Source organism: Dreissena polymorpha, chromosome 10, assembly GCF_020536995.1.
Source record: "Dreissena polymorpha isolate Duluth1 chromosome 10, UMN_Dpol_1.0, whole genome shotgun sequence".
NCBI classification, from domain to species: domain Eukaryota; kingdom Metazoa; phylum Mollusca; class Bivalvia; order Myida; family Dreissenidae; genus Dreissena; species Dreissena polymorpha.
Window position 1 is genome coordinate 56,931,861 of NC_068364.1, and position 25,213 is coordinate 56,957,073.

The 25,213-nt window shown below is 37.4% G+C and overlaps 2 protein-coding genes across 6 annotated transcripts; one reads left to right on the top strand and one right to left on the bottom strand.

Annotated features, from left to right (window-relative positions):
- Positions 1-385: 385 nt before the first annotated feature.
- Positions 386-14,745, bottom strand: LOC127848739 (uncharacterized). 5 transcript variants are annotated; one of them, XM_052381350.1, is made up of 6 exons: positions 8,008-8,205; positions 5,680-6,127; positions 3,785-4,036; positions 2,656-2,835; positions 2,010-2,169; positions 386-1,024 (listed from the first exon to the last, which is right to left on the bottom strand). In XM_052381350.1, the coding sequence occupies exons 2-6, from the start codon at positions 5,757-5,759 to the stop codon at positions 914-916; spliced, it is 783 nt and encodes a 260-aa protein (XP_052237310.1). In that variant the 5' UTR covers positions 5,760-6,127; positions 8,008-8,205; the 3' UTR covers positions 386-913. The 5 variants fall into 5 exon arrangements, with proteins under 5 accessions (XP_052237310.1, XP_052237311.1, XP_052237312.1 ...); XM_052381351.1 differs by lacking the exon at positions 8,008-8,205 and adding an exon at positions 6,342-6,818; XM_052381352.1 differs by lacking the exons at positions 5,680-6,127; positions 8,008-8,205 and adding an exon at positions 14,309-14,745.
- Positions 14,746-21,031: 6,286 nt separating this feature from the next.
- On the top strand, positions 21,032-25,097 carry LOC127846986 (uncharacterized). The gene is made up of 5 exons (XM_052378462.1): positions 21,032-21,199; positions 22,012-22,137; positions 22,749-22,853; positions 24,156-24,211; positions 24,661-25,097. The coding sequence occupies exons 1-5, from the start codon at positions 21,112-21,114 to the stop codon at positions 24,757-24,759; spliced, it is 474 nt and encodes a 157-aa protein (XP_052234422.1). The 5' UTR covers positions 21,032-21,111; the 3' UTR covers positions 24,760-25,097.
- The last annotated feature ends 116 nt before the right edge of the window (positions 25,098-25,213 follow it).

Genomic DNA, 25,213 nt, shown 5'->3' on the forward strand with positions numbered 1-25,213 from the left:
GTTGTACAGCGTTCTGTGAAAACTTGGCGTCCCGCATGTCGGAAAAGTGTCATCCCAGGCTAATAAAGTTCGACACTTTCCGCCTGGTATGGAGTGTTTCCTTTAACAGAAGTATCTTCTGAAAGAATATCCAGACTTGGCGGAAAGTGTCGTCCCTGATAAGCCAGTGCAAAAGGCGCATGCTAATTAATATAAGACGTCACTTGGCCTACATGATTTAAGCCCAATTGATCCATAACGTTGCTTATATGAGTATGTAAAGAACTTCGCGAATTGATAGCAATTCAAATACAAATCTTACAAAATATTTCTGTTCGGCGATTCGAAAAAGCCGATGCATAATGCTGACCATATGACACTGGCAGTGACACAGGCAAACACGAAACACTTCGACGCCAACATACCATGCCAGCGCTATTATTTTTAAACAATACCAATCATTCAATCACATTTTTTTAACGCAAAACTAATAATACATTGGAAATTCGCTCATTCACATGTTATTACTGATTGTAGGCATTTGTTCTCGTTGTTCTCAATACAAAACGCTCCAAGTAAAAGAAATGGTATTCCAATTGGTGAACACGTTTTGTTCAATAGATAAACATGAAAATGCACAGTTTCATTCATCCGGTAATTAAACCAATTGAAACCTTCGGCGTTTTGCATGAGCAGTTTAGAACGTCAAAATATTTCTACCACGTGTTGTTCCATTTTGTTGTAATTCGTATAACACTAGTGCAAACAGCGCATTGTTTTTCGAATGGGAATCGAAGTGCTAAACCTAAGGTGTTCCATCTGTATAAAAGTTCTGGAAGTGAATGGCAATCTACCGGATAAGTCGTCCCAAAGTTATTTTCCGCGATGTCTAAAAACGGAACATCAGTGATCCAGTTTGCCTCACGGTTCGCTGCTAGTGTATCATGGTTTTAGAGCGCCCCCACTTCATCTTGAGCCAGTTCTGAGGGGCCATACACGTGACGTTGAATTCACGCGAATAGGGGCCTTGTATATGACCTCGACCCTGAAATGCATAATCCGGTATCAGATGATGATGATGATGACGAAGATGATGATAATGATGATTATGAGGAGGAGGAGGAGGAAAAGGAGGAAGAGGAGGAAAAGGAGGAGGAGGAAAAGGAGGAGCAGGGGAAGGGGAAAAGGAGGAGGAGCAGGATGAGCAGCAGGAGCAGGAGGAGCAGGAGGAGGAGCAGGAAAAGTAGGAGGAGGAGGAGCATGAAAAGTAGGAGGAGGAGCAGGAAAAGTAGGAGGGCAGGAGGAGGGGGAGCAGATGAAGCAGGAGGAGCAGGAAATAGGAGGAGGAGGAGGAGGAGGAGGAGGAGCAGGTGGATGAGCAGGAGGAGGAGCAGGGGAGCAGGAAAAGTAGGAGGAGCAGGAAAAGTAGGAGGAGCAGGAAAGTAGGAGGAGCAGGAAAAGTAGGAGGAGCAGGAAAAGTAGGAGAAGCAGGAGGAGGAGCACGAGGAGCAGGCGGAGGAGGGTTTTAATGATAATAATTATTATGTCATGTTGATAATAATTATAACAAGAGCACCTCATAACGGGTGCCACGCTCGGCTGCAAAAGCTTGTCAGAAATTATTTTTTTAGAGGTCACAGTGACCTTGATTTTTGACCTAGAGACCCAAAAATGGGTGTGGCGTGTAGAACTCATCAAGGTGCAGCTACATGTAAAGTTTCAAAGTTGTAGGTAGAAGCACTTCGATTTTAGAGCAAATGTTAAAAACCTTAACAAAATGTTAAGGTTTTAACACGACGTGGACGACACGACGAAGGACACGGACACGACGATCTGGCTATAACAGTACCTCGGGTTTTCTTCGAAAACAGCCGAGCTAAAAATGATGATCATGGTAACGAAAAACAACTGTTTCTTAAAATAAACTGCGTAATTTCCTTATAAAAAACACAATATTCCACAATGAGAAATCATGTCTCCCTTGGGTACAGATTAAAGTAACATGGCCCTACGAGTACAGATTGAAGTACCTTCTTATCAAACGTGTGATATCTGTTGTGTCCGAGTATCCAGTGTATGCTCTTCACAGATTTCGCCGGCGACTGGCTTCGGGAGATTGGCGTCGGCGTCGGCTCGAGGCGAGAGAAGCGGGGTATAAGGTCGTCCTCGGGACCACGTGATATACGACTTCTGTAAAATAGAGGTCATTTCAAATGATGCGAGAAAAATGAGCTCTATATAAATGAAGTTGTAGTAGCATGCCGTCGCAAGACTGACCATCAATTGCTTAATCGACGGCTTTATGGTCGCGTTTTCAATGTGAACAACAACATTTGTGAAATACTTACACATCACGCACACGCCATGTTCATGTTGTTTGGTTCGTGTTATTCCATGACAGTACCGACAACGTCCTTAATATGTGTAGAGAAATGAATTCGTGAAAAAGGGCATAACTTAACGTCACCTAGGCGCATGTTATCCGTCGGTAGACGCGACGTGGAAACACGATGGCTTTGAGTTATCCTTTTTAAGATCAACCAATGATTTGTGAAAAAATAGGTTTCTACTTACGCTTCGCACATGTCTAGGTGCATGTCATCCGGTCTTCCGGTCGTGGACGTACCATAGAAAACCTAATGCGTAATGTGAACAAAATATTGAAGCTCTACTTACACGTCACACAGATGCAGGTGCACATCTTCTGGTCGATCTGCGTTCCATGCGAGGGAGCGAACCGACGGCGTGATGGCGGCGTTTTTGAAACGCGGCGTCTTTGAGGGCGCTTGCACGTGACTGGCCTGCAATTTTGAGGGCGGGATCAGCATTCGAACCTGCGGTCCCAACTCTGGAATTCTGAAAAGGTTCGACGAGATTTAATTTCCTTTTTTAAATTATTATATACATCGTTCAAGTTAAAGTATTTCGCTGACAAGGAACAAGCCGAGTAGTTGCATGTGAAGAAAAAAGCTCCGCGACCTAGAACACCTTTCTTGGCGCTTTTGCAAAATAACAATAAAAAACTATCAAAGTTTTTGTTTTTAAATGAATGGATTATAATTTAACCCGAAAAGTATCATTCCTCACTATGAAAACTGTTAAAAATGTAGGTTCCTTTATCGATAATTTTCGATCGAAATCGAAACAAACGCGTTTGAAGAGCCTTTCATCTATAATTTAGCAAAAGCGTGTAAAACCAATATAGCGTTAAAACAACCCCGTTTATTTAATAGACCTCGTGATGAACTTTAAAAGAGGTTTTGCTTTTTTTTCGAAAGGTTCGAGTTTGAGCTCTATAATGGCATTTGTTTCATATTTTTCATTTTTATTATATACTTAAAAAATGAAATAAGCTTAATCTTAGCTTTAAACTTAACAGTTCAACCAATGGAAAGTGAAGCTTAAATTGAAAAAACGCAAGAATGTCATGGTTAATAAGTTGAGACTTACTGTAAGATTGAGTATTTAATTGTTCTCGCTATGCTAGTTCTGTTGTCTATGGAATGATTTAGAACCGTCATTGATTATGAATCGAACCCTGGATTTCCCGGTCAAAGTCATTAAACCATGATGATATCCGCTGAACCATTGCGAAATGTCGTTTACATATTATTCATCGTTTAATCGATGCGATGATTTGGCCGTTGGAAAACTTAATATGTTCCGCTTCTTGAGAAAAATGGGTCTTATCCCATATGCCGCATACGTTGCTCCAGACAAGTCTGCGCATTCGCCATCATAGTTTAAAGCATATCCTTACTTATGATTCGTGTACGAATTATTAGACTAAGGGCTCCAGATTTACCTGATAATTTTCTCATATCCGTGCCGGCTCCACACTTTATCGTGCACGGGCGACCGGAGATCCTCCTGGGTCCGGTCAAGGTCGGGGGAGGGGCTGTCGGCGCCTCCGGGGGACAAGCGGGGCAGCCGGTAGGGAGTGCTTGTGGAGCAGAGGTCGTCGTCGTCCAGGGACATTGTGAACGATGCCTCCCGACTTACCGGATGTTGGGATCGCACGCTGATGTCGCCAGGATTGCCACGCGACTTGCTCCATCTGTAAATATACACAAGAAGGTGATGAACATGAATCTGTGTTTGAGGATCCGTAGTGGTGTATATCGCACTGGCTCCACAATCTTCTTATGATAAGTCAATTCATAGACCGAATATATCGACCTGTCGTACTAAAGCGACATTAATTGAGATGCAGCGTTCACAATTTTGACCTGCACGGTCCCCGTGACCTAACTAACACAACTCGAGAGAAGATAGTAGAGAATCTAGTTGCACTCTTGTATAACCTAAAATACTATATGTATCTATCACATACTAATCTGCCCAGTATCAGGATGATCCCCCATCGGACGTATGCCATCCGTCCGATTTAAGAAAACCGACGTTTCGTCGTCGCATGTTTTATACGCAGAAAAAATGACTCACGTTTTACGTAATTTCCAACAATAGTAGGTTCTTAAAAGGAAATGCATTGGTGTGTGATGTTTATATTTTGCAAAAAAATCCACAAAATAACATTTAAGAAGCACAGAAGTTAAATGTTCGTCATCGTTTGCATCGATGTGGGTTGTACTATTTTGTTATTTTCGAATCATATTAGCCGTGCTCTGTGAATAAGGGGTTTAATGCATGTGCGTAAAGTGTCGTCCCAGATAAGCCTGTGCAGTCCGCACAGGCTAGTCAGGAACGACACTTTCGGCCTAAACTTGATTTTTGCTAAGAAGAGACTTTCTTGAAACTAAAAATATCATACACACGGAAAGTGTCATTCCAGATTAGCCTGTGCGGACTGCACATGCTAATCTGGGAGGACACTTTACTCACATTCATTTAACCCCCTTTTCACAGAACACGGCTAATATTATTCTTGGCCCGAAAGTATAGGTTCATTCTCTTGTAAAATAGTTGTTTATTGAGGAATTTATTTGACGGCATTCGCGACTTAGCTTGATAAGTACTGATTAAGCTGAAAACAAATGGAGTATGGAAACAGAATGGCAAAACGAAATGAGGTACATTTACAATATGGATACAGTCGGTGTGTAAAAAAGCCAATAATATACATCGGATTGTCTTACACATAAATCAAAGTTCACAAAACACCAATTACATGACTGACTGATTATCGGTTATTGATTATCGATTATTATTAACAAAATTAGCTGATATGGTCTGCGTTGATTGGTGATAAAGCAGAAAGGCACCGATTGTCAAATGTATCAATATACTCAAAGTAAGTGTTATTCAATAAAGGTTTTTTGTGGAATATACCATAACATAAAACAATATGCTTAAAGCTATTTGATCTTCGATAATCATTATGTGTCATTAAAATTTTGGTAACCATTTAATGATTGTATTACAGTGCAGTTCTCATCTACCATGAAAACCAAATTAATTATAGTACTAAATTGTCATTGGGTCATATACACCCATGCTACATCATGCCAGTGTGCTGTCAAAAGGTTTCAATAACTTAATGTGTCAAATAAATACTACGAAATTGATCCTTGATAAATAACCTATTTTATCATGTATTATTATTGCCCGTCAAACCATTAAAGTTGTATCACAAATCACAAAAAATCACACAAACATGTAATAATAGTTAATTTCGATTGTAAACAACCACATATTTCACACATATAGAAACTCAACCAAATATGAACATAAAATACCAACCTTAATACATGGCTGCCTTTATATGGGTCAGTCAAAATCACCGGAGTGTGTATTGGGGGTAATCGGAAATCAACTGTCATTTTTATTGCCACTCAGTGTTTTATGCACATACTCCGTACTGATGAATTTTCGTTCCGTGCAACATCACAATAAAATAATTCAGTCCAGAGTGTTAAGAAACAATTTTAAATTATTTCCCATGGTGTGTTTAGTAATACTGGCCAGACTAAATTTTAATCTTAACGTTATAAAATATTTTTAGACCTTTTGCCGGTTACATTAAATTGCGACTACATTGCAACCTTGATTTCAATTCCTTATAAATGGTTACTTTCTCTCTGGATACAATCACTGAAAGATTTTGATTGAGATTGAACCATACAGACACTGTGACATTCAATCACTTTAACCTCGGAAATCCATGGTGTGAATGTTCATTCGAAATAACCTGTAAAACATCAAAAAGCATCCGCTTTTACAAGCACTTCGTTCTAAACCGTTCGTCCCCATGGGTGACATACTTCAGGCAATTAGACTTTCGTAAAAAACATATATCCAAAAAATCTATATAAAGTCAGTGTTAAAATGAGAAGTACCTATATGAAATTAGTAATTATGTTTATTCAAACGATAAATTGATTTAAGATTGTCAAACCTAATACCTTAGTATAACATGTAATCTTTTCAGCACTATTATTTTCAAATACAACCTAGAAGTAAACATTTTACTGTTGCACAATCTCCAAACGCGAATAACGCAAACATTATCAGAAGAAGAAATACTAATTCCGCGATTCAATTTGTGTAAACGCATAAATCGTCAACATTTATGTCGAAATATGAACTTTTTAGTTGTCAGAGCGCACATTAGCTACTATACACTCTGACATTAAATGATCCATTTGCTACAGTTGCTATTAATTATTCAATCAATGGTTCTTTTATGCAGTGATTGAATGTCTAAGATAACATTCAAACACTGCCGCCACTAATACGATAGCCAGGGTTTTAAAGCTGCTTCATCACACCAATTGTACGATGGCTGTGGTTGTAAGGCTGCTTCATCACTCCACTATTAAATAAAGCCGTTGTTTTAAGGCTGATTCATCACGACACTACTATACTAGCTATGGTTTAAAAGCTGCTTCATCACGACAGTTCTACGATAGCTATGTTTAAAAGCTTCTTCATCACGCCACTACTTCAATAGCTGTGGTTTTAAAGCTGCTTAATCATAGCACTAATGCGACAGCTATGGCTTTGAAGCTGTTTCATCCCGTCACTTCTACGAAAGCTATGGTTTTAAAACTGCTTCACCATGCAACTTCTTCGAAAGCTATAGTGCAAAAGCTTATTCATCACGCTACTATTACGAAAGCTATGGTTTTAAGGCTGCTTCATCATGCTACTACTACGAAAGCTATGGTTTTATGGCTGATTAATCACGCTTATACTACGATAACTATAGTTTAAAAACTGATTCGTCACACCACAACAATAGTTATGGTTTTAAAGCTGCGTCATCAATCTAATACCACGTTAGCTATTGTTTCAAAGCTGCTAAATCACGCAAGTACGACGACAGCTAGGGTTTCAAAGTTCTTAAATCACGCCACTATAACGATAGCTGTGGTTTTAAAGCTGCTTCATCGCGCAACTGTTACGAATGTTATGGTTTCAAAGCCGCTTCATAACACCACTTCTACGAGAGCTATGGTTTTGAAGCTGCTTTGTCGTGCCACTACTACGATAGCTATGTCTTTGAAGCTACTTTATTATGCCAATTCTACGACTACTGTGATTTTGAGGTTGCTACATCATGATACTACTAAGAAAGCTATGGTTGTAAAGCTGCTTCATCACAACACTACTGTGATAGCTATGATAAAAAGCTGTTTCATCACGCTTCTACTACGATAAGTTAAGTTTAAAAGCTGATTCATCACATCACTACTACGATAGCTAGGGATTTAAAGCTGCTTCACCATTCCACTACTTCAAAAGCTATGGTATTAAAGCTGCTTCTTCACGCCCTTCTTTGTCACATTTCTATAACCAGTGTGTGAGCAATTTTGCACTTCGATTTTCCAAAATAAATAGTTTCTTTGTTATTTAGTCTTTTTTTTAAAGAAAAAATAAATCTTAAAACAGCATTTTGTTTATCCATCGTTGATAATTTTACTTGCAATTTTTTTCTTTAATTCCAATTAAGTTATGATGTATTTTCATCAGAAGAAAACTCTTTTAAAACAACGTAAGACAAAACACTTCGAAAGTAACATAAACGTTTTCGAATAAATGCGAAAAAGAAATTGCTTAACAATTTACTTCGTAGGAATAATTGTATACTCAGATCCACTTGAAAATATGCCCAAATTGCATTGCCATCACGACGACTAAGAGATATTATTTCCAACATCGACGTTTACTTTAGCCACAATCTTTTCGTTATTTCTCACTAAATGCAACTGGAAATAATCCACATACTTAACACGTGCAATAACACAATCTTTAAAAAAAAATGCTTGTTTTTGTTCAGCGTTCAAGGCAATAAATTAACTTTTAATTCACGTTAAAACGTCAATAGCGCTCGCATTGTCGCATACACTCCAGAAACTCTTCAACACTTTCAGTGAAGTATTTCCTATTAGCGTAATAACGTGTGCAAATACAAACCATGGCTACCCCACAGAGACGCTAAATGAAGTGCTAACAGCTCAGCCTTTTGTGTTAATTATTTGAAAATTGGATTGTACATAAAAATTGTTCGTATATCTATAGACATAATTACTTCGCCTTGTCGCAAACCTGGATTATCTACATCGACTTTTCTTTCCATAACTTGGGTAATAAACGCGCATATTAAATAGAGAGATGAGATTAAAAGGTGAATGCCATTTCATAAAAGCACCTGCTTTTTGCGCGTATTAAGAAGCTTATGTTGTGGTTAAAATAACGATATGTTGTAATTCATCAACATCAATTTTTGCCTCGTTCCTGGAAAATGGGACTTAATGCAAGTGCAAAAAGTGTCGTCCCAGAGTAGCCTTTGCAGCCCACACAGGCTATTGAGGGTCGACACTTTCCGTCTTAACTGGATTTTTGCTACGAAACGATTTCCGGTAAACGAAAAATACAATAAACGGAAAGTGCCGACTGCACAGGATGATCTGGGACGACACTTTACGCAATTGTATTAAACCCCCTTTTCCAAAGCGCGACTCATATCTTGACATTACATGGAGATAGGTTAATCTGCAATAATAGTCAGAATATACTAATATATGAGCCGTTCCGAGGCCTAATAAGCACCAACGACCTAAATGTTATAATTTGAGCTGCGCTCTATGAAACTGGGACTAATGCATGTGCGTAAAGTGTCGTCCTAGATAAGACTGTGCAGTCCGCACAGACTAATCTGGGACAACGCGTTCCGCCTTAACTAGATTTTCGCGAAGAAGAGACTTCCTTTAACCGAAAAATACCCTTAAAGCGGAAAGTTTCGTCCCTGATGAGACTGTAGGGACTGTACAGGCTAATCTGTGGTGGTCTTCACGCACATGCATTAAGCACAGTTTTCCCAGAACGAGGCTCATTTAGACTTATACGTATTATGTTATCATTACTTCCAGAATTGAATTGGTATAACATAGGCGTGCGCATGCAAACTTACATATACCCTTGAACTTAGCAAACACTTCATGAAAACAACGTTAGCTCCTCGCAACAAAGATGTTTAAGCTCTTTAAAGCAACGATATTCCTAAGTGAGTTTGATCTAACGTTTAATTGAACAGCGAATCGTTTGTATATAGCAGAAAACAAAACATGACTCAGTGGTCCGTACTAACGAGCAGTAAGTGGTCACTTATAAGACCAATGTAGAAATGTCACAAACATTGTTGTTACCAAAAGACCATGACAGGATGTCAACAAACTATCATTTAGATACAAGACCATGACAGGATGTCAACAAACTATCATTTAGATACAAGACCATGACAGGATGTCAACAAACTATCATTTAGATACAAGACCACGACAGGATGTCAACAAACTATCATTTAGATACAAGACCATGACAGGATGTCAACAAACTATCATTTAGATACAAGACCATGACAGGATGTCAACAAACTATCATTTAGATACAAGACCATGACAGGATGTCAACAAACTATCATTTAGATACAAGACCATGACAGGATGTCAACAAACTATCATTTAGATACAAGACCATGACAGGATGTCAACAAACTATCATTTAGATACAAGACCATGACAGGATGTCAACAAACTATCATTTAGATACAAGACCATGACAGGATGTCAACAAACTATCATTTAGATACAAGACCACGACAGGATGTCAACAAACTATCATTTAGATACAAGACCATGACAGGATGTCAACAAACTATCATTTAGATACAAGACCATGACAGGATGTCAACAAACTATCATGTAGATACAAGACCATGACAGGATGTCAACAAACTATCATGTAGATACAAGACCATGACAGGATGTCAACAAACTATCATTTAGATACAAGACCATGACAGGATGTCAACAAACTATCATGTAGATACAAGACCATGACAGGATGTCAACAAACTATCATGTAGATACAAGACCATGACAGGATGTCAACAAACTATCATGTAGATACAAGACCACGACAGGATGTCAACAAACTATCATTTAGATACAACTACGAACACAATATGACACGTTCTTCCACATTACTAATTTATGTCATTGTTTACTACATTGCCTAAAAATCCTGTTTTGTTTATATTCTGGTTATTCATTAAAAGGGTGCATTCAATAAACATACAATTTGATGTTTTCGGTGAAGATGAAATATTTATTTCACTCTTGGTTATCAGAACAACTTTCACTCGTGGCAATGGAATCAATTTGAAAAGGCGTAATTGTACAAATATGTTTTCTACCGCTGCATTGAAAACACAATTATCCCTTATGTTCTGCAACGTTATCGCGTTTTAATGAATGCCTTTCTGTGTTTGGAAGGGAAATGTAAATTTAAAAGCAATTGTTCACTGTTTTAATTGTGGAAAATAACAGTTAAAATAATCGATTTTTGAAGTATTTACCTCCTTTTCCATCGTAATACTTCACCGCATAAAATGAACTAAAATATGTACAGGGAAGTGACTTTAAAATGGATTGAAGCTACGCTCTCATCCAATATACATAAACTGTGTCGTGGTTTAACGCTGTCAGTAAGTTACATACTAATAATATTAATCAATAATAATACCATTAATGAGCATACATGTATACATGTACTATGTATCGTTCGGTTGAGTACGTAAAACTTCATACCACTATCGTCTTAACCCATTTATGCCTAGTGGACTCTCTCATCCTTCTGAATTGGATCAATTTATTTCCAAAATTAGGGATGTCTAATATATTTATTTCTATATTTAGAATATTTCTTACAGAGATTCTTTGAAGCAAACAGCGCAGACCCTGATGAGACGCCGCATAATGCGGCGTCTCATCTGGGTCTACGCTGTTTGTCAAGGCCTTTTTTCTAGACGCTAGGCATACATGGGTTAATAACGTGAAAATTCTTCGGGGTTTTATAGGTTCGCATAATATATACATACTTAGGCAATTTAGGCTGTGATTTCGTTATGTACACATAGATGGGTCCATCCCTCCATTTGTCTCCAGTATCCTCCTCCTGTATGCCCCCTAGCGGCAGATCTTTCACTGAGCACAACTGTACTGCCATAGCAACGCGCACGTGTCGAGAAACGCGCACGTGCTTCAATAGTGTCTTTTGGTTTTGTTTGTTTGTGCTGTTTTGTTCGTAACTGTGTCCCTTAGTAAACCCTGATTTGTTTCAAACTCATAACGTTTGTTTCGTTACTAAAGCTGAAGTGATATTAAAGTATTATACCATTAATAAAAGTGTTAATATCCGTTTGTTAATATCCGATCATATGCTAAATGATCACATATTCTCTTTGTCTGCCAATTACGTTCTAATAACGCACAATTGTTGTGCAGAATAAACTTCACATGTTTAAAGTAGGTGCATAGCGTTAATATAAATAAGTAGCATTATTTATTTAAATACCGATTATCAAATATATTACGTCATAAACGTGTTTCAATGTAGATCAGAGTAGGTGTTATTTAAAAGTAATTAAAACAGACCATTGTACGAATATTTGTTTAATATTCGTCAACAAATAGAAACTTCAGTCGATTTTAAATATATCATTTTATTAAATTAAAAACAGACAAAGGTATTTCATTTTGTAAGCATAAAGATTTGACCGCTGGTGTTATTTAGAGCACACACGATCAAAGTCATACTTAAAATTATTATCCAGATTTAAATATACTTGGTATTAATTCTCGACAACTCTAAATTACACAATCACGAAACTTTTGCAATGACTGACAATCACAATATTTAAAAGGTAACTTACATATTTTTTTTTAATTGAAACGTGTCAAAGGGTGAACAAACAATAGCTTAGGGCTTTATTTTCCAATCTTTGATATTTGAAGTTTTAAATTTCATTATCTATTCTTTAAATGCAATGCCTTGGTCTTTCAAGTAGGTAAAGAAAATGCATGTACTTGTGTTTACTTATAATTATAGGATTTCTTGTTTGAATGCATTGCCTACTTAAGTAAATAGTCCGTTCACCAATGTAAAGAACAATGTAATTCATTCGAGCCATGTAAGAATGTATTTTGAATTTATAAGTATCTAATATTGCGTTGTCCAATAAGCAAGTTTAATCGAGTTGTTGTTATTTTTATTTGTTCTACGGGTGGGAACGAATATTCAAATATTGGAAAACCAGATGAATATTCGAATCCGATATACCGATTCGGCTATCCGATTTTTATAGAAAAAAATGATATTCGCTAAAAACTGTCCTTGCATCTGGTAAGTGCCATTTCATTTAAGTGTTGTGTAGACGACTGCCATGCTTAAGTCAATGATCTGACAACAGATGTCACAAGGTCGTTAATCACGGGGGGCATTTTTTTTAAAGCATACATGATCCAAAAGATACTTCCGAGATAGCGCTATGCGCAGGAAGATTTTAAAATAATGGAGAAATCAGGTTTACTCTATATAAGAATGTAAAACATTATCACCCAGTACATTGTCCGTGTATTTAAAAAAAAAACTTAGCGTCTCCTATTATTGGCTCGTTTCTTCTTGCATCTCAAAAAAGAGGTGGCGCTCGTAATTAACGGCCGTGTGTCATCAATTAACGTGAGTATTCTTTAGATTATTGGCATTTTAAGATTAACCGCGTCCTTTGACAGTAAAGTGCCACTTTAAGTGTACTTAGTACAGCATTTTGACAATTTCTCATGCTGCTGTAAGAACGTTTTTGATATATTTATTTTTGAAAATTTATTTAATGCGCCAAGATTGGTCGATATTTTTATTAATTATATTGACAGATGGTATGACAATATTTTCAAAGTTTGAAATAAAATAAATTATCTGTGAAACATCAGCACTCAATGCTAAACGTGTAGTTTCAATCTGGATATGTACAAAACGCAAGTGCATTTACCTTGCAAGCATTTAAACTGAATTGCCATTCATAATGTCATGAAATTCAATGCGATACCGCTTAAAATCAAGTTTAATTGAAATCTTATAGTGGCATTTGAGCTGTAATACCTTTAGAATCGAACTTATTTATGTCAAAGGCTAGTGTTCCTTCAAACAACGCCCTCACCCGAAAAGTATCAGGTTCGTTTTAATAAACAGAATCTTCTCCTCGACATGTTTAATCATTGCAGGTGCTACTTTATTGTTAACATTATTCAGTGTCAACACCAATTCAATCCGACTTTATTCGCGAATAATGAAATTTGTAGAAAAATATCATATTTAATATATCACATATTACAGTTATTTGCATTGACATTATACACGCGGCGGATAAATATACACTTAAAATAATAGAAAGGCGTCATAACGACGTAAAGAGCCAGACTGATGCAAGCACGGCTTTAGGTCACGATTAAATGGACCGTGCTCTGTGAAAAGTGGGTTTCATGCATGTGAGTTAAGTGTCGTCCCAGATTAGCCTGTGCATTCCGATCAGGCTAAGAAGGGACGACACTTTCCGCTTTTATGATTCTTTTCGTTTAAAGACAGTTTCTTCTTATCAAAAATCCAGTTTAGGCGTAAATTGTCGTCATTGATTAGCCTGTGTGGACTGCACAGGCTAATCTGGGTCGACACTTTAAGCACATGCATTAAACCCCTTTTCACAGAGCACCGCCCAAATGCATGCTGATAGGAATTCAATTGTTAATATCAGTATCAGATCTGTCAAATTACGACAAATTAACTCTGATACATACAGACATCATATAAGCAAAGCTCTGTGAAATCAGGACGTAATGCATGGTCGTAAAGTGTCTTCCCAGATCAGCCTGCCTGTGCAATCCGCACTTTCTTTCAGTGACTACAATTTCCACTGTTATGTTATTCTTAAATAGAGGAATTCTCTTCTTAATAAAATATCTAGTCTTGGCAGAAAGTATCGTCACATATTTTCCTAGAACGCGGCTTATATGTATTAAGAAAAGTTATTTACCTCACAGTTCGTCGACTGTAAGCAGACATTCTTATATGTTCATCGTCGTCGTCGTCGGCATTATTATGTCTTTACGACACATTTGTAAAAAAGGTTATCCTATAATCCAATTAATTTCACATGAAAAGCGCACTTTGTTACATGAATATTGTTCCACTGTTGTATGGTATAGTATATACTGTAGTACTAGAATTAATAATGCGCCGGTCTATGCTTTATGGTACAGTTGATTCACTTCTAAAATTTCCATATCATTTCATTAAATAAATGTGTACTCATTCCAATTAGATCTTTCGGGCTTAGATGCTCGTTGTTCATAAACATGTGCTTATCGATTTTGTGAAACTACCAACATGGTTTATGTTTATTAATCTAAAAACTATATAATGTTTTAACCATTATTCTATCAAATAATATTCCGACAATGACTTCTACCATTCTGACAGCGATTTTTGTTTTATAATGCTGTTATTAAAAAAATCTACGTTTGCACCTTATCAAAACCGGTGCTTGTTTAAAACACCGAGAACAATTGTCATAACAAAAATGGTACGACGCGATAAGCAAATCCAAGTGTGTATTTGTAAGTTTTTAGTCAAAAAGCCCCCAATAGGATTATTTCTAAGGCGATTATAGTCGCCTAATACTTATTAAATCCAAATATTTTGTCAGGGTATGACTTACGCAGGTATGTCCAGCTGTACTAGGGCAGACGTTTACTGTATGAAACTACGATTAAAATAATCAATGTTGCATGTTCTTACTGTTTGCAGCCATACATATGACAAGTGTTATCTTGAAAGCATATTTCGTATGTTTTACGGGCGTTTTGGTTTATTTATATATAATAATAAATAAATACATTACCGTAACCACTGCATGTGAATCATGTTCGACAATATTAGCTTTTCCCGTCTATTTTATTAAGAAACCAGTCTTTAGTAAGATCGTTATAAATATTTGTATTTGTGTACGTTAATATCCGTGCACGCACAAATCCGATTAATAACAATTAAAAAATAATTAACCCATTTATGCCTAGCGCCTAGAAAAAAGGCATTGGCAAACAGCGTAGACCCAGATGAGACGCCGCATACTGCGGCGTCTCATCAGGGTCTGCGCTGTTTGCTTGAAGGAATTTCTGTAAGAAATATTCTAAATATATAAATAAGTATACTAGACATCCCTAATTTTGGAAATAAATTAATCCAATTAGAAGGATGGGAGAGCCCAATAGGCATAAAGGGGTTAATCGCTAATTTAACGCTTATTTATTTATTGAGTTCGAGAGTGCAGGGCGTTTATCAATCTGAGCTCGGTGAACTCGTTAACGTACAATTGAAAAACACACAGAAATTAAGTTACTGGAAAACAGCGAGGTTCGGAATACCAGTAATTAAAGAACGAGAGCCTTTACAAACCGCATGCTTATTGGCATACATAACATTTAATTGCCTCCACGACCTGCCCTGCGATAAATAGAATGGAAATTTATATTCGTGAGATTGGTGTATCAACTACGAAATCCATTGTTTTCAAAAATCGATTATTGAAAAACATATGCATTAAATCCACTCGTAAAATTTTAATGTAAATCCCCGCGAGAGTTAAAAGCAAAATATCATAAGACAATTATACATGAAAGTAGCACCAACAAGGTCACACGTAATACGGCTATAACATTACTGTAACAATTAGAGAACTGCGAATTCGAGTCGAAATTGAGGTTATGCTGAAAAACCTCAGAAGTAAGATGGCCCTACAGCGCTCATCTGAGTTCAATGTTCACCAATTGTGTCTTTTTCTGTGAAAATTTGGCAAAATGTATGTGCGTAAAGTGTCGTCCCAGATTAGCCAGTGCAGTTCGCACAGGCTAATCAGGGACGACACTTTCCGCTTAAATTTTCGGTGAAAATGGACTTCTTTTAAACGAAAAATACCATTAAAGCGGAAAGTGTCGTCCCTGATTAGCCTGTGCGGACTGCACAGGCTAATCTTGGACGACACTTTACGCACATGCGTTTTGCCCAATTTTCACAGAACAAGACAAAATTGTAGAAGACCTGACCTGGTGACTTTTCGTCATTGGTGGAGTTTTAAGACAAAGGCGACTGGGTAGGGGGTGTAGGACGAAAAACAAAAGCACTAACATTCAGATGAGCCTCGCTCTCTGAAAAGGGAGTTTAATGCATGTGCGTAAAGTGTCGTCACCGATTAGTCTGTGCAGACCGCACAGGCTAATCAGGGATGATACTTTCCGCTATTATGGTATTTTCCGTTTACAGACAGTTTCTTTTTAGCAAATCTAGTTTCTGCGGAAAGTGTCGTCCCTGATAATCTGGGACGACACTTTACGCACATGCATTAAAGCACCATTTTAGAGAGCATTTGTAATACATTGAACATGCTGGTTAATATGTATGTAATGTCTCAAAGCTCAAGCAAGACCATTTTTCGAGTTACGCTCGCTAAAATCTCAAACATTTGAACTTAACTAAAACGGTGGACATTGCCTTCTGGTTGAACATAAACGGAACCCCCAAAAAAACATGGTGCGTGGGTTCAAGACCTGGTGAAAATGACTGTAAGGTTTCATCACTCTCAGAGAAATAGGTTTCGAGTAACGCGCATCATAAGTTCAAAATGTCACTGTGTGCTAAACAGCGGACCATTACCCGCCAATATCAGGATTAACGCGCTACTGTCATTGAAGTTTTTCGCTATTGGATAACACCGGGCACAAGTCACTTTTAAAATAATTGTTGTTGTTGTTAAATCAAAAATTTGAATTAAACTCAACGCATTTAAAAAGGTAATGGTGATTGTTATGCCCCCGAAGGAGGGCATATAGTGATCGAACTCTCCGTCTGTCCGTCTGTCCGTCTTTCCGTCACACTTTGCGTTTAGGTTTCGAAAAATGCTCATAACTTCTATATCGCTTCAGATAGCAACTTGATATTTGGCATGCATGTGTATCTCATGGAGCTGCACATTTTGAGTGGTGAAAGGTCAAGGTCATCCTTCAAGGTCAAAGGTAAAAAAAACAAATCCGAGGGAAGTAATAAGCTTTAAAGGGAGATAATTATCTGTACCTGCCAAATGATAAAAAAAGCGGCGCAGAAGGGGGCATTGTGTTATTGACAAACACATCTCTTGTTCTTTCTAAACGCCATGTCGCCATTTTAATGTGCAGTGTTTATCAAGTGTAGCAACTACTGAAGCGTATATCACCCCAGGAAACCCGATTCCTTGTGAGTCGTGTAATACCATAGGGGACAGTGCGGTGTATTTTGGCATGAACTTACAAATGGTAAGTAAATTGGAAAAATTAAAATTTTCAAAGTCCAATTTGAAACAACTGTATTAACATTGATAACAAAGGTATTGGCCTACATGTAGAAAAAATCCTGACACATTTTCTTAAAAAATGAGCGAAATGTGGCTCCCTGAAGTAGAAGATTGGGCAAAACGGGCCATGTTCAGGCATTTAGGGGAGAAAAACTGCTTTAATTTTGCAAGCAACTACAATAATTAAAGGAATTATAGTTACGTTCACATGTCTGCCATAATCTCTCAGCAGGGTTTCTCCAGAAAATTATTTAGTGTGGAGAAATTTGCGTTTTTAATGACTATGTTGGGAAAACATGGGTACCATCTGGGGAAGACCAGGAAACCTTATGTGGGCAGTGACTTTTTAATTCTTTTTTGCGACAAAAAAACAAATTATCAGCCGTTTTGTTGCAATTCCTTTGCTTTGTAGAGGTCTATAGTAAGTGTATGTGGGCACACATGCATACACATGTACTTTTAATGCCTTATATATTATCAATAGTGCCTTTTCAACATTCTCGAGTTTTATTTCGTTTTACCAACACTATTTTGGAAAATATAAAGAAAGACTTGACTGCTTTGTCACATAAATTAATTGGTTAGGTACATAAAATGATGTCTTAATAAGTGTATATGGGGGTTTTATGTATAATATTCATGTTGCGTGTTCTGAGACTTTTGGTGCTAATTCGACAAGCGTCATAATGAGAAAAACTAATTTGAAATGACGTCGCTAAACTTGAGCTTATTTTTGTTTAGATTGCCTAATGTTTTCTGTGATTTTACTGTTTAGCGTATTTAAGTAACATAAAAATTTGCACAGACTGGCCTTGGAAGGAATTCTCTATCAAACAAATAGTTGATTTTGACTTTTCAATTTCAATGAGCTGACTTTGATTGAAAATCAAAATCAACCATTTTGACAATGGTCAACATCAACTACTTGTTTGTAAGAGAATTCTTTCCATGGCCAGTCTGTGCCGATTTTTATGTTACTTAGAAACGTGAATATGGTACACCCTGATGCTGTGATGCTGTCAACATTCTATGACGGCATGATAAGTCGATATAAACTAATCCGGCATGACCATATTATTGCGGTGTACCCTATTCTATGAGGGCATGATATGAAAAAGATGCAATGGCGTCAAAAATAACCCATCGTGTCGACTAAAACTAGGATGGTAAGTTATTTTCACAAGAGCATGATGCCAAAAATTATGTTGATTTGTCGACTTAGATCATGTCGACCAAATATTTTTTCGGGAAAAGCCGGAAACATGTACGTCGAGACTTTAACTTAATGTCGTAATGGCGATTACAATTAAGAGGGAAAAACCTATAAAACTATGACGACATACCATGTTATTTGACAGTAGGTCGATATTACCTAATACGGCATGACCATATTATTGGGGTGTATCATGTACGCTTCCGTATATACTAGACTAGTTGAATATTGACGAAAATGACCATAAAATATTCGCGAGCATGATGGAGCTAACGAATAAGGTGATACATAAAACGCCAATGAACTGCGCATTGGTGTCCGTGCGATTTTAAAATATGAGCGCTTTAATGAGTTACGAAGACTCTGAACTAAATTCGTTGGGTGTACCACTTCCACGTGAGTGTGACATCCTTCCAGATAATAATCCATATGATAGAACTGCTATCTACGGTCAAAACACTCGCAATGATGAGACAACAAAACGTATATGTACGTGCATGCATATGAGTATTATGTTCAAGTTATCGTGTTACAACAAACCGACGTTTCATTAATCTCATTATACATAGTATTCAGATGTTAATAATATTTTTATACATAGTAGATGAATTTACTTGTATATATGTATAGATGTATATTTGCATTATTCTGTATGTATGCTAAATTACTCAAGACAGGAAATAATGAGAATGAATTATTACATGGAAGGTGGTTGCTGTGGTACAACATATTCCTCTTTCTCTTCAGCATCTAGGACAACGTAGCTTAACCCTTTAAGCGCTGGAACCGGATTTTAAAGGCCTTTGCAAACAGTTTGGATCCAGATGAGACGCCACAGAACGTGGCGTCTCATCAGGATCCAAACTGTTTGCTATTCTGATAGTATTCTTTGAAAAAAATCAAAGAAAATGCTAATTTTAGAAATTCAGCAGACGACATTTTAGCAGAAGACAAATTACCCAGCATGCAAAGGGTTAATGCATGTGCGTAAAGTGTCATCCCTGATTAGCCTGTGGAGACCTTACATGCATTCTGAGACGACACTTTACGCACTTATATTAAGAGCATTTTTTTACAGAACGAGGCTTTATTCACCCATCGTTTTTTTACTGGCTATTGACGACTGTATAAAGCAATATACAATTTAACTTGATATTATCATATTGTGTTTAAATGGGAACAAACTTCATGGAATATAAACTGAATGAATGCTAAAATATAATAACTCAAATGGAAAAAGCGACCCCTGCGCCCCTTTATAGGTCTATTGCATTTTTACTCTTGCTAAATCCCTACATAAACAACGAACTATTGTCTGTATATTTCTGCGTCGTTTTGCTTCCTTATTTTTGCTTTCTGGAAAACAGGAAATTAACAGTACGTGTGCAAAAGTACAACAATACATAGATAGCAAAACGCTTCACCAGTATCCTTGCTTTATATTGATCGCGTAAATGGAGATATTACATATTTCCGATTAATAGTTCATAGATCCGGGTTTTCTTTCCGCTTTTGGCTTTATCTTCATGGCAGAGCTAGTCTGCTCTTCAGACTCGATTATTTCGAATCTGATCACTTCTGATAATTACATGACTCTTGACTTAAATAATTATTCAATATCATCCTCGTAAACACCATTTGAGGCCCTACCAATAGAATCATCTTCTGTAAACAGTAAGTTCAATTTTATATCATAAAGTAAGGCAACCTCCGCGCAGAGATTTGACTAAAATCAGCATAGCTGGATCAAACCCCCACCCTTCATAACCAACCACGTGATGATAGCCCAGCCACGTGGTACAATAATTTTACAGTTGTTATTTTTACTTTTTCTTATTAAAGTAATTTATCTTTTAATTGTGAACCTAAACTTATACACTATTTTCAAAATATAGAAGAAAATGATACTACTTTTCATAATGTAATACTTACACCAAAAAAATCCTACCAAATCTGATAGGATTTTCTTGTGATGGCAGAGATTGTATGTGAGAGTAAGGAACGACAATTCTTCGTGGAGATTGAAAGTAAGGGTCGAAGTTACGGGCCTCGAATCCATTTTGATGCGACTTGCGGATGTTTTTGATGCGACTTGCGGATGTACGAATGTGTACTTTCCACCAATCGTAACTACTCGGCTTATCTCATGAAATGCGTCAATATACAGTTAATTAATTATATTTTGCCCTGCGTCATAAAAGCGCCGCTGCCAGTTGATTTACTCACTAGGAAAGACACCAACATGAATACGTTATTGTTGATTGTAGCCGCTTGTGTTGGACTCGCGACCGCTGGAACTTGGACCGAGGAGATGACAGCGGCTCTTTCTGGTATCAACTTTAATTTATATTAATTATTTAAAACTAATTGCGCTGCTTATCTCCGTTTATAACATGAAACTTAACCAACTTATTAGAGAAAAAAATTAGCAACGCGTGTTTGTACTGTTCATTAACAGCGCAACAGAAGTAACGAACCGGAGCATAGTAAAATAAATAATTGAAGTGCTCATTTATTTTGCACACATAATAATCAAACCTTTTCTGAATGGAATTTTTTTCGCTTTATCGTTCTGTATCGCCCAATACAAAACGCTTTGCCTATCTGAAGCATGGAATTAAAATATGAATGTGTGCACTTAAATAAAATTTATTCGAGTCGTGCTCTGTTAGAAGGGGGTTTAATGCATGTGCGTAAAGTGCCGTCACAGATTAAACTGTGCAGTCCGCACAGGTTAATCAGGGACGACCCTTTCCGCTTGTATGATAGTCTTCGTTTAAAGAAAGTCTCTTCTTAGCAAGAATCAAGTTTAAGCGAATAGTGTCGTCCCTGATTAGCGGACTGCACAGGCTAATCTGGGACGACACTTTACGCACGTGCATTAAACCCCTTTTTTCACAGAGCACGACCTATTTCCCAAAACATTCAATTGATAAATCAGTACACATTGTGAGAGATAACTAAGCATTTTTTAAATTACCGAATATTTTTTGAACTTTTATAAAAGAAATGTTGTTGGTCTCGCACAGTAAGTATTAAAGATGTTATCTTAAAAGAATCTGGAGTCAGTTGGTGTTTTTATATTGTTTTTAAGGGAGTATATAAAATCACTAAAGCACTTAGTATGATTATTTGTTCCCAGCTGAAAATCAGCTGAATGCGCGTCAAGATGTCAGCGCAGAAGAGACCGGGGACCAGAAAATCGATTCCGGATGCAGCTGCAGCAGGGTGGGTTGCGAATGCTGGGGAAGAGACGGCGACATCTCGGGTAAGCGTTCTCATGAATTCCCGTGTGATGTTTTGAGGCCAATTCCTGAATGTTGCTTCAGTGTCTATTTTATAGGAACCAACGTGCATTAGGAATTTGCGTTTTTGATCCAAAGTTGTATTTTATTAATTATTATTAAGCGATACTGGTTTCTGGTATTGTTTAATAATAAGTGAGAACAGAATATGCGTTAAACGTAAACTAAACGCAGCACGTGGGCATGACAAATGAAAGAGACAAATATTTCGAAATGATTATGTTGAAATTAGTTAAAAACAAAAAAGTATTTCTTATCAGCAAATTACAAAATATGGAAAAATTTAGACGTTAAGTATGATTTTGTCACATATTTTTTCAACCATGATTTTTTATCAGCCCCATTGCGGCCACAGTGCGCTTGTTTTATTCGAACGCTTGTGAGTGGTATAGGGATCAATATCCGGACTGACTGTTCATTTTTATCATCAGTCGACACTCGGAAACCGAACATTATTGTGCCATTAATGTTATTGTTGTTCTTGACGGTGTTTCAGCGAACGTAAGTCTATTCATGAACGATTTCGAACATTCTCGTTTCATTTATGTTGTTTTTTTTCTCCATGGTATTTCAGTGAACGCCAGTTTGGTCTATGACGAGTTGCGCCACGGAAGCGACCATGGCCACGTGGTGGGGCGGTTCTGGGTGGGGGACATGACGTTCCAGAAGATCTGGTGCGGTGAGTAGAATTAATACAATTACTATAAATTAAATGTTTTTCAAACCTACACGCATTTGGCTGGTTACGCGCAGACATTTGACTGGTACCGAACATACGCGCAGACATTTGACTGGTTCCGAGCCTACGCGCAATCATAGGATCGGCTCCGAGCCTCCGCGCGAACATTTAGATGGTTCAGAGCTTACGCGCAGACATTTGATTGGTTTCAAGCGAACGTGCAGACAGTTGACTGGTTCTGAGCATACGCGCAGATATTTGACTGGTTCCAAGCGAACGCGCATACATTTGATTGGTTTTGACTTACGCGCAGACATTTGACTGGTTCCTAGCGTATGCGCAGACATTTGACCAGGTCCGAGCGTTCGGGCAGACATTCGACTGGTTCCGAGCCTACGTCCATATATATTTCTGGTTCCGAGCCTCTGCGCGGACATTTTGCTGGTTCCGAATCTACGCGCAGACATTTGATTGGTTCCGAGCGAACGCGCAGACATTTGATGGGTTAAGACGCGAAAACATTTTACTGGTTCCGAACGTAAGCGCAGACATTTGACTTGGTAAGAGCGTACGCGCAGACAGTTGACTGGTTCCGAGCGTACGTGCAGACATTTGACTGGTCCAGAGCGTACGCATGGACATATGACTGCTTCCGAGCGTAGCTCATCAAATCACTGCGGTCATCACAAACCATGGGACGATGACTGATTCTATTATTAGTTATATAATACATAATTTTTTAATGAGATAGCTTCTATTTTCTGTTTCTTGTTTGTACTCTAATCGATTTACAGTTATGGTGAACAGTACACCGAATTTGACTAAATTAGGAAACTAAAATAATAAGTTACAACTTAAAACATGAAATGTTAACATTTGAAGGATTTTACTGGTGACGACTGGTGAGTGGTCTTACGTCATATGCTGCCAGCGTAGCGTCAGCTCTGCCTGTGCATCTGCGCAGACTGGTGTGTTACCCTGTTCATCTGCGCAGACTGGTGTGTTACCCTGTTCATCTGCGCAGACTGGTGTGTTACCCTGTTCATCTGCGCAGACTGGTGTGTTACCCTGTTCATCTGCGCAGACTGGTGTGTTACCCTGTTCGCTAATACGACCAACGAAACCTTGCGTGAATCTGAATCTATAGCGGGCAGCGCAATTGCGCGGTCAGGACTGGGGATACACTGGCCTCATATAATATAAGACCCATTGTAGAATTGACGCGGCACATATTTTAAACATAATCGACATTTTCAGCTAATAAATTTAATACCTTTACTATTTCCATATTTTATTTTTCAGTTAACAAAGTGAAAAGCTTTTGCAAATTATACAAAGGAAAGCGTTTCTGCTTCAAGGTAAGATTAGTTTCCATTCAACCCTTCCCTTTTATTATTTTGACCCTAAAGGCCGAATTCATCGATAATACTTCAATGTATTTTTAAGGGCATACGTTTAAAGAAAAGAAAATGATTTTTTCTAACGTAAACTGATCTCGTTTTGAAGGAAAACATCTAATTATGTTTATTTTTGAAAGTTATTTTCGAATGGAATATAAACTTTGAAGAAGCACAAATGTGTTCTCAACTGTTTGTTGATATTATCCTTATTTTATAATTTTTTTTTTTAAATCTCTTTCAAAATCGATATTTCCTGGCTAAATATATTCAACTATATTCTATATGAATCAAAATAGTGTAGTTTTGCTTATAAGTACATGCATCGACATTTGTTTTCTCTCTCTAATGTTCGAACACAAAAATATATGTGAACATGTCCATTTAAATGTTTTTATATAACCTTGAAGGTCGAGGTAGATGACGACGGGGGCGACTTTCTTTACGGGTGCCTTCGTATAACCAGACCCCACCGCGTGCCCATGGGCTGCTTCAAGCTTCCGCTGTAGACGTCATAAGACAGCTCCAGGGTTGCTGACGTCACCGGAAAGTTGGGGAGATAACTATGTGCATTGCAACCATAAACATCATAGATTATCTCAAATTGATTTAATAGATTAATTCAACTGCTTACTGTTATACTATATAAAAGTAAACTATGTGTAAAATTATTTATAATGCTGATAATTAATGAAATTTATAAAGCATAAACAATAGTAAATGGTTATATTTTAGCCTTATTTATATATGTTACCACACATTCATAATGCCTTGTGTTATTGAGTGTGGAGGCTCGAATTTGATTTTTGTTTTAGTTTTTCGATTCAATAAAGAATGTCCATGGTCATACTTTCCATTTATTTATATGCATTATTAAAATTAAATACGCAAGCAACTTTTCCCCTTTATTCCTCCTTTAATATAGAGATATCCTTTATACAGAACACATAATACCTTCAGTTG